This window comes from Mobula hypostoma, chromosome 18, assembly GCF_963921235.1.
Source record: "Mobula hypostoma chromosome 18, sMobHyp1.1, whole genome shotgun sequence".
Lineage (NCBI taxonomy): Eukaryota > Metazoa > Chordata > Chondrichthyes > Myliobatiformes > Myliobatidae > Mobula > Mobula hypostoma.
In genome coordinates this window covers 20420452-20434769 of record NC_086114.1, presented here as the reverse complement: position 1 = coordinate 20434769, position 14318 = coordinate 20420452, and the positions used below count along the sequence as shown (strand labels likewise).

The 14318-nt window shown below is 44.3% G+C and overlaps 1 protein-coding gene across 5 annotated transcripts in view; it reads right to left on the bottom strand.

Moving 5' to 3' along the window:
* Positions 1 to 14318, bottom strand: part of LOC134358371 (ras-GEF domain-containing family member 1A-like) — a 330060-nt gene that overhangs the window by 29656 nt on the left and 286086 nt on the right. The window contains exon 1 of one of the 5 annotated variants that reach the window (XM_063070527.1): positions 437 to 607. The exons of the other annotated variants lie outside the window; for them this stretch is intronic. Coding sequence (XP_062926597.1) covers positions 437 to 442 — 6 coding nt within the window. The 5' untranslated portion in view covers positions 443 to 607. Of the gene's footprint in view, positions 1 to 436; positions 608 to 14318 lie in introns of those variants that run through there. 5 annotated transcript variants of the gene reach the window in all.

Here is a 14318-nt window from a genome sequence, read left to right as displayed (position 1 = left end):
GAGCTAACAGATGTAAAGTACAAACTAGTCTCCTTTCACCCAGTAACCAACATACAGAAGTAGTTAATCTTGGAGCTTTGGTTGTCATGGAGTCTTTAGTTAATGCACCTGTTTTACAACCTGCCTAATTTTTATTCTTTATGTTAAAACAAATGGAAAGGGCAACAGACCCTGCCCTATCTGTACACACATACAGAGCACACGGCTCCAGATTGGAATGCTTAGTGTTTACCGTATACATAAGGAACTGGTACAAAGGAACATAGAGTACACATTAACCAAACGAGAGATCACAGTGTGTACCAGAGACACAGACGTTAACGCTGAGGGGTATATGGGTTAGATTCTGTTTATAAGAAGTTTGAATACTGAAAAGAAAATTTGAAGGACTTAACGCTAGTACCCAAACATGAAGCGAATGAAAACGAATCCTTACCCTCATCCTCCGCAGTAACAGGTTTGACTTGTCTCTCCGTTGTGGCTCAGTAAGACACTGAACACGCTTTGCTCCGGGAGCCACAGATGAAGTGAAATTAACTTCCCCAAACAAAAATTCCCGGTGGGGTTACCCTGCCTCTCTCTCTCTCTCTCTCTGCTCGTACTGACTGTATGTGAGATAGTCCCAGACTTTGTAAATAAGACTTTAGCCCCTCCCACTTTTACTCGCCCCTCTACTGCCTCCTTTGCGAAGTAACCAACCCAACAGGTTTGAGACTGCACTCCGCTGTTTGAGAAAGATCATGTTCTCTAGCACCTCCTAGATAGTAAGCGGCAGCCAGAACAACAGAACACCCACGATAGGGACTATCTCAAAATTCCCCCATTTACAATAAGCGTAGGAAGGTTTTTGACTCACTGTTGATCAAAACTGTAATGCTTTTCTATTTTGAAGCTTCAATGAAAAATATTGGAAATTTTCCCCAACTCCAACTCGTGTTGTCAAACACTCTGACTTCCTCCCAAACTTTCTCTGCCACCCTTTTCTCCTTTAAGGCATTTATTGTATCCCACATCTTCCCCAAGCTTTTGACCCTATCTGTTCTGTTGCTTCTTTGCCTCAGTATTTCAACATATTACTATTTAATTGACTCCTTCAGAGAAACGCTTTGCTGTGTTAAAGCTGTTGTATAAATGAAAGTTGCTGTTCTTATTGACTGATTTACCACCTCCCTCTTCTGTATTCTTGATCTCACACACCTGAATGGAGAAGCATTTCCTGACTGGAAACACGACTACCTCCCCCACTTGTTACTCTCCATGAAACAGTTAACCAAAGGACTTCTTAATGCGTGGCTCTGTTGGCGCCCAATGTATTCCCATCATTTAATCACTCACACACAGAACAGGGTATTGGATTCACTGCGTGTGCTTGCATGAATATGAATCGCAGTGCTGTATATGGTGACATGTATGTACTTTGATAATAAATTCACTTTTAACTTTGAACTTTTGAAAACTGAGGTTCAGGAATTTATAAATTGTCCTTATGAATTTGTTGACTAGGCTTTATGCCTAATACAAGGGGTAGAATTTTAAGGTGATTGGAGGAAAGTATAGAAAGTTTTTACACAGAGAGTAGTCGGTGTATGAAACATCCCGCCTGGGGTGATGCTAGAGGCTGATATGTTAGGGACATTTAAGAAGCTCTTAGATAAGCAGATAGCTAGAAAGCTCTTGTGGGCACGTGGCCAAGTGGTTAAGGCATTCGACTAGTGATCTGAAGGTCGTGAGTTCGAGCCCCAGCCGAGGCAACGTGTTGTGTCCTTGAGCAAGGCACTTAATCACACGTTGCTATGCGACGACACTGGTGCCAAGCTGTATGGATCCTAATGCCCTTCCCTTGGACAACATCAGTGGCGTGGAGAGGGGAGACTTGCAGCATGGGCAACTGCCTGTCTTCCATACAACCTTGCCCAGGCCTGCGTCCTGGAGTGTGAAGACTTTCCAGGCGCAGATCCATGGTCTCGCAAGACTAACGGATGCCTTTAGAAAGCTCTTAGATAGAAAGATGGAGGGCTACGTAGGAGGGAAGGGTTAAGTGAAGGTTGACATGACATTGTGGGCTGAAGAACCTGTACTGTGCTGTGGTGGTCTATGTTCTATGTTTCTATAAAGCATTGTTAGGTTTTCAGATTAGGATTTAGTCTGAAATTCCATCTGCTCCTTTGGGAAGATGTGCACACTCCCACAGCCACACTGATTTAGGAATCCAAATCAACATTCCGCCAGCCCCTATCCCTTACCAAGACCTGATAGATAGTGGGCTGAATGCTTTCACTAGTGCCGCGATTCTAACCACCAACAAATAGAAATCCCACTTTATTTACCTCATTAATACTTCGTTGGATCTTGTGGTACAACATGACTGCCTAAGTAGACCCTCCAACAGTTTACACTTTTACTCCAGATTCCAGTAGTCATTTGGGTTGGCCAGAACAGTGTCTTGCAAAGAAATAAATTATACGTCAAGTTAAAGATGAAAGACTAGTTTTATTTATCACAAATCCATTGAACCATATAACTTAATACGTTGTACGTGTCAAACCAAATTAGTGAGGATTGTGCCGGGCAGCCCACAAGTGTTGCCACGCTTCCCCTGCCACCGTAACATTCCCACAACTAATCCTAACCAGTACGTCTTTGGAATGTGGAAGGGAACCAGAGAATCTGAAGGAAACCACATAGTCACGGGCAGAACTCTTCAGAGACAGCGGTGGGAATTGAACCACGACCTTACAACTGGTTGCTATAAAGCATTGCGCTGATTGCTACACTACCGTGCCATGCCGAAAATGAGCAGTCAGACCAGGAGCTAGGATTTGCATGATGGGCCAAACAGCCTCCTTCTGTGCTGTCCTATCCTGGGGTTCTGAACGATGCAGTAAACGGCAAATTTGACAGCACACTTCACCCTGCACACTGCACCTTCCTGTGCACTCACGTTTCTGGTTCAGACCTGAAGTGACACAGAGCCAACCTGACAGGCAGTAATGAAAGTTAAAGGGTAGCATAATTCGCTGATCAGGAATACCAAATGTACAAACTGCCTTCATTAACTCCCATCTACATGTAAAAATCAGCTAATTCTCCCGCATAACAGAAAGTGACTGCTTTATTGAACTTGGGCAAGTAAAACTATTAGTCTAATTGGGTATGACGTGTTATTGGATTAGCCCAATTAATCTTCTATTATGTAAATTTGATAATGAAAAATAAATGTGCTCTCTAAGCTTTGAGGCACCCTCATTGAAGGGTCAACCACCTGTGTGCTGGGAAGAACCAAGCTGACGAAAACAAAACTAAATAAAGTGCTTGTTTTATGATATTTATTTCCTCCATTTAGTGCCTGAAACTGAGAGTGTGGTTGGACTGCCCTTCTGAGAAAGGGGGCAGTGCTGATAACGCAATTCCCGCCCTGGGCTGAGGGAGAAAGTGGTACCCTGCATGACTCAAACATCAGTGGTTGGATAGTAGTGTTCCCTGCGAATGTGGCTAAATTTTGTGAATGGTGTTTCAGTGAAGAAGGGCGAATTCTCCTCCACACTGCATCACCATAATGCTCTGTGTATTTCAGAGTGCAATGACCGTTAAACGTTAACAGCTGATGAACAACATTAATAATAACCCAGTCCTACCCAGCAACACCCAGCATTTGACGTTATAACTTCTTGGAACAATTTATGTAGAAATTGTATTAAACCATCTGAACTTAAAAACAATCATCAGAACATGAGAAATATGAGGAGCAGTCACTAATTAAGCCCTGTGGACTTGCTCCACCCTGTAATTACATCAAGGCTAGTCTGCTTCCCCACCTGATTCCCAAATCTCTCCAATTCCTGACCATCCTTGACCCTCTGGGGTAGAACCTTTGACGAATCACAGCCTCCTGAGTGAAGGCATTTTTTTCCTCATCCCAATCTAAGTGGCCAATCTCGTCAAACAAAAACAATCCAGCTGTCGAAACAGCTTCTCAGCACTTAACGTGTGATGTCCTCTTCTGATGAGATTAATGAACCCTGCACATCATTACCCAGCCTAATGACCTTAAGCCGCTTAGTGTTTCTATTTACATCAACTTCTTACTTTACAGAGGTAAATTCGTACCTCCTAACACTCTGGAATTGTGAATATTCCTCAGAGATTTAAGTTCAGCTGAAGATCAAGGAGTGCTGCAACCCATGAAAAAGCAACCTGGTTGTTCAACGAGTGACAACAGATGATATCCCATTTTCCTCCCACCCAGGCTGATGGAAGGGGTCCACTCAAAGCTAGCTGGTGTGAGGTTGCTGCACTATGGGTGGCAAGGAAGTAAAGTCAGTAGAGCTACTGCCTCACAGCTCCAACAATCCTGACGCCTAGTGCTGACTGCGTGGAGTCTGCATGCTCTCTCTGTAACAGTAGGGATTTCCTTGGTGCTTCAGTTGCCTCCCTCACACCATCAAGATTAAGTTGGTTAACTGATGGCTATAAATTCAGACAATGATTAGAGTCTGGGAGCAGGTAGGAATAAAATAAACAGACTGAATATACCCCTTGCCCATCCTCTGGGTCCCCCACCCCACCCCCGTCTTTCTTCCCGGACCTCCTGTCCCATGATCCTCTCGTATCCCTTTTGCCTATCACCTGTCCAGCTCTTGGCTCCATCCCTCCCCCTCCTGTCTTCTCCTATCATTTTGGATCTCCCCCTCCCCCTCCAACTTTCAAATCTCTTACTCACTCTTCCTTCAGTTAGTCCTGACGAAGGGTCTCGGCCTGAAACATCAACTGTACCTCTTCCTAGTGATGCTGCCTGGCCTGCTGCGTTCACCAGCAACTTTTATGTGTGTAGCCTGTTTCTGTGCTGTATGATTCTATAAACTGGGCTGGTGCCATTTATTTATTTAGAGATACACCCTCAAGAGGACCACAAAGGGTTTGGAGGATTGCGTGCCTCAATGACCCGGACAGCGATATTGGCTGGAGTCAGGGTCTTGTACTTTGATTCTTGTTAAGTCAGGTCAAAGGGTAGAGGCCAGACTAAGAGCGGTCCACCAGTGCTCCAGGTTCGAGGGGTTCAGTTCGGGCTAACAACCCTAAGCAGACCGGTCAAAACAAAAATAGTTACGGAAACAGCAGTGAAGATGCAGGACTCTGCAGAAAGTAATTTAGAGATACAGCACAGTAACAGGTCCTTCTGGCCCAATGAACCCCCTGTCACCCAATTACACATCTGAATAGTGAACCTACTAACTCATATGTCTTTGGAATGTGAGAGGAAACTGGACAACCCAGAAGAAACCCATGAGGATACGGGAGAACATACAAGATCCTTACAGACAGTGCTGGAATTGAACCCAAGTTACTGGCAGTGTAACTGTGTTACGCTACTGTGCTGCCCTTTATCACCCTCTGCCGTTTCTCCTTGCCCCTTTCTTCCCAGGATTTATGAAGACCCGAAGATAGGTGGGGAAATATGGGGCAGGGTCCATGAAACTGCTGGTAGCAAGGAAGCAAACTGGGCAACAGAGAGTTACTGAGTACTTGAAGAGAGTCTCCTGTGTGGTCCCTGTACAAGACGTATACCTGTGACCTGCTTGGATTAGATTTGAAAGCATAACGCACTTGTCTCTCCTCCACTGCCATCACCAACACCAACCCATAACACGCCATTCCTCCCCCAGGACCTCAACAGCCTTATAGACTTCTCCTTCAAAGCATACAAGGTAATTCCTTCCTGATATTTAAGGTTGTTGTTCTTATAACACCTGTGGAAGGTACCGGCAATTTAGTGATGGTGCCTTAACTGCGCATAGTTTACCTCCTCATGCAAAAGCAAGTATATAACACCAAGCCTTATGTGTCTCATGTGGCTGACACGTTACTCCTGGCATTTGGCTCTGACATCAGAAGTTATTGATTTCATGTTCCAGTAACATTTGCAAGTAAAAGCATCATGGAACTGGTGTTTAGTCCATATATAGATGCTAGGTATTTTTGCCGTGGGCAGTGTCTGCTACTCTTGAACTTCAAATTATAATAATCTGTGCTTCAAAACACCTTGAAAACAGCAGCAATGTTTGTTTCCTGGCCACCAGGTCATGACATGCCACCACGCACCACAGTGATGCACTAGAACGTGGCCCCTTTCCACTGCCTGCATCTCCAGTCTCCTCTCTCCGCCCCATCCTTGGTCTCAATGGAGGAGATCCTTTTGACGCCAGGAATTCCCCCATTTCAAATCTTCCTCAGATTTGGAGAGAGAGAGGATGCCATCTTCTCCCAAATTTCATTACAAAACCAAACTTGAAAGAAAAACTCCCAAGTCTTTTTTAATCAACATTTATTTTGTGTCATTAAATCTAATAAAGCACTTACATTCTTATGGCACCCTTCATGAATTTTTGGTGAATCAGTGGAAACACCCCAGGTTTAACAAAGCCCACAGCTAACCTCAGACCCTGAGGCCTTAACAACTAATGAAGTGCTTCTGAAGTGTAGTTATACGAGAAATACAGTGACCAATTAGCACACTGGACAGTCCCACAAATAGCAAACAATCTATTGTTTGTGATTTACTTTCATCTGAGAAGGCTGTGGGTTAGCCATGGCACCACTGGCAAAGCTGAACTCCCCTCGTACTGCACTCATTTTTGTCACCAACCCTCTGGAGAGGGACTCAATCAACATTCAAAATAAATTTATTATCAAAGTACATACACGTCACCATATGCTACCCTGAGATTCATTTTCTTGCAGGCATTCACAGTAGAAATACAATAGAATCTTTGATAAACTACACACAAAGACTGACAAGCAACAAATTTGCAAAAGAAGGCAATCTGTGCAAATACAAAAATAATCAATCAATCAAATAAATAATTAAATAATACCGAGAGCGTTAGCTGTAGAGTCCTTGGAAGTAAACCGCAGATTGTGGAATCAGTTCAGAGTTGAGGTGAGTGAAGTTATCCATGCCAGAACAACAACTTTCAACCCCGAAAGGCGAGACTGCTGACAGCTGAGCTTTGAAATGTTCGATATATCTGAAGTGGGTTTCAGGCTGGGGAAGGGATTTTGAGTGGGTTGGAGGGGGATTAATGAGAAAGATCTTATATAAACAGGTTAACACAAGGCATGTGCAAGGATATGTAGTGAACTAGGTGGTTAGGGTGAGCGTTTCATGGGCTGAATTTGCATAAAACTGCTCCCTGTCCACGGACTCAGAACTCATGACCCCAGTTCAACCCTGACCCCTGGTGCTGTTGGTGTGGAGTTTACACACTCTCCCTGTGACCGGAAGGCTTGAGTTAGAAGAAGAGACTGGATAGGCTGGAACTGATTTCTCTAGAGCAGGGGTCCCCAACCTTTTTTGCAACGCGGACCGGTTTATTATTGACAATATTCTTGCGGACCGGCCGACCCTTCGGGGGGGGTAGCATTGCCAACGGACAAATACGTTGTGTTTACCCCAGGAAAGACTACAATGACCATGAAGCCTTGCGCGGGTGCCAGTGCGCATGCATGTACGTGCCAATTTTTTTCTACAAATCGTTTTTGGTGATTCTGTTCGGGGGGGGATCCTAATCACGACTGGAATATAGGTGATAAGTGGCTAATACACACAATTTCGTTTCGAAAAGGGTTTATCTAACAAATTTAATATTAAACACACTGTGCATATTTTCCTTGCATGAATATAGCGTTAAGATAATTATCAGGGGAGGACAGGGGAGCTTGAAGTAAGTGTTGAATGAACTTCCAGTAGAAGTGGTAGAGGCAGGTTCGATATTGTCATTTAAAGAAAAATTGGATAGGTATATGGACAGGAAAGGAATGGAGGGTTATGGGCAGGTCAGTGGGACTAGGTGAGCGTAGCATTCGTCACGGACTAGAAGGGCAGAGGTGGCCTGTTTCCGTGCTGTAATTGTTATATGGTTAAATAAGTCAATAGCATCATAACATTTTAAGTAACGTTTGGATATTAAACACACAGTACGTATTTTCTCCTTATGAACATATAAAATCATTGCGACACTCCAATATCGCTGAATCGGTGGGAGCCCTGGGCTTGTTTCCCTGCAACAAGATGGTCCTATCGAGGGGTGATAGGAGACAGCGATACTCGAAGGGGGTTCCTTATGTCCAGTCTATTTCACAATTTAGTTTTCATTGCATTCATTGCAGAGATATGTTGGAAATGGAAGCAACGTTTTCAGTGCTTTCGTGGCTATCTCAGGATATTTAGCCTTGACTTGATCCAGAATGCCGGCAGAGATGTTATGTCAAACATACTTTTCAACCCATCATCATTTGCAAGCTCGAGGAGTTGATCTCCTTCCCACGCTGACATGGATGACGCGCAGGTAATGACCTCGCGTGCGTTAAAGCTCAACAGTGAGTGACAGGGAATGAGGAAAGGTGCAGCTGACTCATATCGCCAAATCGTATCTTTTCCTCGCGGCCCGGTAGCACATACTTTGCAGCCCGGTACCGGTCCGCGGCCCAGTGGTTGGGGACCGCTGCCCTAGAGTATAGGAGGTTGAAGGATGACCTTCCAGTTAATTTAAAAATTATGAGAGGCATAGATAAGGTGGATGGTCATACTCCTATTTTCCCCATGTACGGGAGTCTAAAAATGAAGGACATTGTTTTAGGGTGAGAGGGGGAAATTTAAAGGGGACCTGAGGGTCAACTTTTTCAGACAGGGGGTGACGGGTATAAGTAGAGAGCTACCAGCGGAAGTGGTAGAGACAACTCTAACATTTAAAAGACATTTGGATAGGAACGTGGATATAGAGGGTTAGAGGAACTGGGTAAAATGCAGTAAAATATATACTAGCTCAGATAGGCAACTTGGTTAGTAAGGACAATGGGCCAAATGGCCTGTTTAAACTAGCCATAATGGAATAAGGATAGACTTGGGACAATGGACTGACAGATATTGGTACAGCTGGAAATTCATCCCCGTAAATCCCTTAATACAAATGTAGATAAACAGGAAAGATAAAAGGGAGAAAAAGAGGCTGGGATCTCGATAAGTATAAAAATAGAAAGTAACAATTTCCTATAAAAAGCAGATGTCAAAGGAGACAATGGAATTCTGGATTATTGTGGTTGAAGAGGCATGGTGATGTAAAACCAGAAAATACTCCAAATAATTCCCTTTTGTAAAGGCTTCCAAATCAATCTGAGAAGCATCTTCAAAAAAGGAGTTAAGGAGATTAAAAGAAATGAGGAATCCACACCAATGAATGCAGAAGTTACCACAGAGTGGCAGATCAGAGATTGGGACATTGACAGAGTTCACCCGGTTCAAACTGAATTTCAGTGTGAAGATGGGGCCTGTGAAATCAGTCGCTCTTTGAACGGTGTCTTCAGAGAAATACTGAACATGAAAGTTCAGCTGAAGAGAGAGGAAAAGGTGAAACAAAGAAGTCATTGAAAAAGTTGAAACAAAGTTGGAGGCAAAGGAAATCGAGGAACTAATGGTTGACAACACCCACAAAATGCTGAAGGAACTCAGCAAGTCAGGCAGCATCTATCACGGGAAATAAACAGAAGGCATTTTGGGTAAAGCTCCTGCCAGCTTGTAATTTACCCCCTCCTCCCACCTTCTTAGTTCTGACCAAAACACATTTTTATCTCTCCCCACTCTCCATAGGGATTGCTCCCTCATGATTCGCTTATCCATTCATCCCTCCCCACTAATCTCCCTCCTGGCACTTATCCACTTATCACTTCTTCCCCACCTCCATTCAGGGCTCCAGCAGTCCTTCATGGTAAGGCAATACTTCACCTGCAAATCTGTTCAGGTCATCTACTGTATCCGGTGCTCCCAATGCAGCCTCCTTTACGCTTCTGAGACCTGACAAAGACTGGGGGTCCTCTTTGTGGAGAACCTCCACTCCATCCACGAAAAGCGGAATTCTCTGCTGGCCAACTATTTCAATTCTCATCTCCATTCTGACATGCCAGTCCATAGCCTCCTCCTCTGCCACGATGAGGCCACTCTCAGGTTGGAGGAGCAACACCTCACATCCCATCTGGGTAGCCTCCAACCTGATGACATGAACATCAATTTCTTCAACTTAGGGTAATTTTTTCCCCTCCCCCTTCCCTCATCTTCAATTCCCCACTCTGGCCCCACTTTAACCTCCCCTCTTCTCCTCACATCCCCCTGGTGCCCCTTCTCCTTCCCTTTCTCCCATGCTCCACTCTCCTCTCCTATAGGATTCCTTCTTCTCTAGCCTTTTGCCTTTTTGATGTATCACCTCACAGCTTCTTACTTCATCCCCCTTGCATCTTGTTTCACCTATCACCTTCTAGCTTGTCCTCCTTCCCCTCTCCTCACCTTCTTATTCTGGCATCATCCCCCTTCCTTTCCAGTCCTGATGGAGGATCTGAGCCTGAAACATCGACTGTTTATTCATTTCCACAGATGCTGCCTGAACTACTGACTTCCTCTAGCGTTTTGTGTGTGTTTTCCCCAGATTTCCAGTATCTCCTGTGTTCTTATTCTGTCCTCTGCCCCCCTGCTTTCCAGTCCTGATGAAGGGCTTCGATTTGAAATGTCACCCATTTAATTCCAGCCATAAATGCTGCCTGACTTGCCGAGTTCCTCCGGCATTTTATGTGAGTTGCTCAAGATTTCCGGCAGCTGCAGAATCTCTTGAGTCAACAACAGTTGACAATTTATCAACAGTGCACCTGACTTCAAACCAGAAATAAGGACAACCTGGGATTTCAAGTCTACAGCCTCCCTGATGCCTTCTTAATGCTTTGGGCTTGCTCGGTTACGTGATACATGCTCTCAATAAGTTAGAGGGGAGCTGATGTGGGACTTTAACACTAGGAAACTCAAGAAAGGACAGGGTAGCATCAAGGGTCAGGGAGATAGAAGAGATTTGCCAACACAGCCATACAGGTGTAAGATGTCACTCGGTGAGCCTGTTTTAGTGCTTTGATGATATAACATCGTCAGCTGACATTAGCAGTGAGGGAGTTGAATAGGTTTAATCTACATGGACATCAGCCATGACCTCTGACACAGCAACACACAGGCAATTATAAGATCAAAGTGCAGCGCTCTTAAATATGGGAATAGCCAGCTGAGTCAGGGTACAGAGGGAGATGGTTCCTTCCACAATGTCAAAACATAAAGAGGGGTCCTCAGTGATCAGATCTGGGTACCATTCATGTTGATGCAGGGAAATGGGGGAAGGGAAAGGGGCACTGGAGACCACACCGGTGGCAAATGTGGGAGGTGTTTGCCCTGGCAGAGTAAAGGAGATGTATGAAGGTACAGAGAAGGAGATGACGCTTAATGCTGGAGGGTTTTCTTCACTGGGACAAAATTCAAAGTTATTTCGGAGAAATTATACTAAAAATGGAGTACGTGTAACACAATCAGACTGTACAGAAGAAAAAGGCTTGGACTTTTTCCTGGGGAAATGCCCTTAAATTAGTCCACAGATTTAGGAAGTTTGTGGTTGATGTCGTGTAGGTCAGAGGAGCATTATTCCGTCTGTACAGTACCCAAACATACTACACATAGCACAGTGCCAGTGATCAGCGTTCAATTTCCACCAATATCTGCAAGGAGTTCTCTTCATGATTGTGTGTGTTTCCTTCGGGTGCTCTAGTTTCCTCCCACAGTCTAAAGACGTACGGGTTAGAATCAGAATCAGGTTTAATATCACTGGAACATGGCGTGAAAATTGTGAACTTAGCGGCAGCAATACAGCATAATATATGATAAATATAGAAAAAATAAATGAATTACAGTAAGTGTGTGTATATTAAATAGTTAAGTTAAAAATAGTAGTGCAAAAACAGAAATAATAAAAGTGAGGTATCGTTCATGGGTTTAATGTCCATTCAGAAATCAGATGGCAGAGGGGAAGAAGCTGTTCCTGAATCACTGAGTGTGCCTTCAGGCTTCTGTACCTCCTTCCTGATGGGAACAATGAGAAGAAGGCATGTCCTGGGTGGTGGGGGTCCTTAGTAATGGACACCGCTTTTCTCAGGACTGCTCCTTGAAGACATCTTGGATACTACGGTTAGAAGATCGGGGTTCAGTTCCGCTGCTGTCTGTCAGGAACTTGTACATTGCACATGAGTGCTCTGGTTTCCTCCCACATTCCAAAGGCATATGAGTTGGGTTAGTTATTTGTGGGCATGCTATGTTGGAACTGGAAGTCTGGCAAAACCTGTGGGTTGCTCCCAGCACATCCTCAGACTGTGTTGGGTACTGCTGCAAACGATGTATTTCACTCCATGTTTTGATGTACTGTACATGTGACCAACAAAGGTCATCTTTAATCTTTGAAAGCGTACTAGTAAGCTGCCCTTCACATATGTACAAATGAGGCAAATTATACCAAGTACCTGCACTGTCAAGAAAGGCAGGATATTTTCAATACTTTATTGAAGATGCTCAACATTCCTTTCTCAGTAAGGCCTAATGAAGGGTCTCGACACAAATCATCAACTGTTTATTCCTCTACATAGATGCTGCCTGACTTGTGTTTCTCCAACTTTTTGTGTGTGTTGCTTGCTGATTTGCTAAACAAACACAATACTTTCCTTGCGAAATGCATTTCAGATCCAGATAATTTCATTGTTCATTGTGCAATAAGCAAATTCCTCCAGTAAATACTTTCAAACAAACTGTTAGCATTCCTCTTAGATCAGCATTATGAAATCCACACACAGAAATGTGGTATGACGAGGAGGTTTGACAAGGAGGTTTTACAAGGCAGGTTATGAAATGTAACTGTGCACATATGCACGCTCACTATGTACACTGAGACAAGTGAATAGACTGGCACGCACAGATGATCAAATACACACGCGTGCACACACACACACACACACACACACACACACACACACAAACAACCAAGTGAACACACATAGGCACTGAACAGAGGACAGAGAAGATTTGATTGGATGCTGCCTGGATTGAAGGACCTCAGTAACGGAAGGAATTTGAACAGAGGACAGTACAGTACAGTATGGGCCCTTTGGCCCACAATGCTGTGCTGACCCTTTTAACCTACTTCATGATCAATCTAAACCTCTCCTTCTGACTAGCCCATAACCCCTCATTTTTCTTTCATCCACATGCCTATCTAAGCTTCTGCAACATACCCAAAATGCTGGAGAAACTCAGCAGGCCAGGCAGCATCTACGGAAAAAAGTATGGCAGGACTGGAGAAGAAGGTTAGCCCGAAATAGATGCTGCCTGGCCGGCTGAGTTCCTCCAGCATTTTGTGTGTGCTGCTTGGATTTCCAGAATGTGCAGCTTTTCTCTTGTTCTTAAATGTCTGTGTGATTTTTCAGCCAGAGCGGTTAAGCTGGACTTGAATAAGGACCTGAAGTGAATAAGGTTGTGAGTGATCTGACAGAAGGACGGTATGTAAGACTATGAGAGGCATGTAAAGTAGAGGAAATCAGATTGCCAGGAAATGTAGAGGAGGCTTGCCCCAAACACAGAGCATCAGAGACAATTTAGCAATGGGTGATTATTTTAATAATAAACTGCAGAATAACAGGTCACAAGGGGTCACAAAACAAGAGGGAACAGATACTTAACAGGACAAGGCAACAAGGCAACTGAAGGCTAGGAGGAATTGGTTGAGGCTGCCTGGTTTGATGGGTGAACAAAGGACTATGGAAGCGAGCTGAGTTTAAATAGGCTGCAGGTGATGTGTTGGAAATGAGTGGTAGGTGACTTCTGTAAGTGGAGACTGTGAGGTGCCTGCCTGTGCAGGCCTGGCATAGACAGAGTAGTTAGTCAAAATATTTTTCCCACAGCTGGGGTACCGAGTGGCAATGGATCGAAGACAGAAAGGAATTCTGAAGGAAATCTAGGGGATCATTTTTTTTAACACAAAGAGTAGTTGACATCTGGAACTCACTGCAAGAAGAGGTGGTGAAATCAAATACAATCACAATGTTTAAAAGGCTTTTAGACACTTAATTAGACAGGACATGGAATGATACAGCCCTGATGGGGGGAAATGCGATTAATGAAGATGGGCAAAAAGAAGAGCATGATAATGCTGGGCCAAAGGGCCTGATTTTATGGTATATAGTGGCATGTCAACATGGTTGTGGTAGGCCAGGGAGCCTGATTTTATGGTATATGACCCTATGACATGCAGATGCATAATGAGCATACACATACATGCACAGACACACACACACACACACACACACACACACACACCACCCACGCACATGCACACACACACACACACACCCACACACCCACCCACCCACCCACACGCACACACACACACACACACCCACCCACCCACCCACCCACGCAC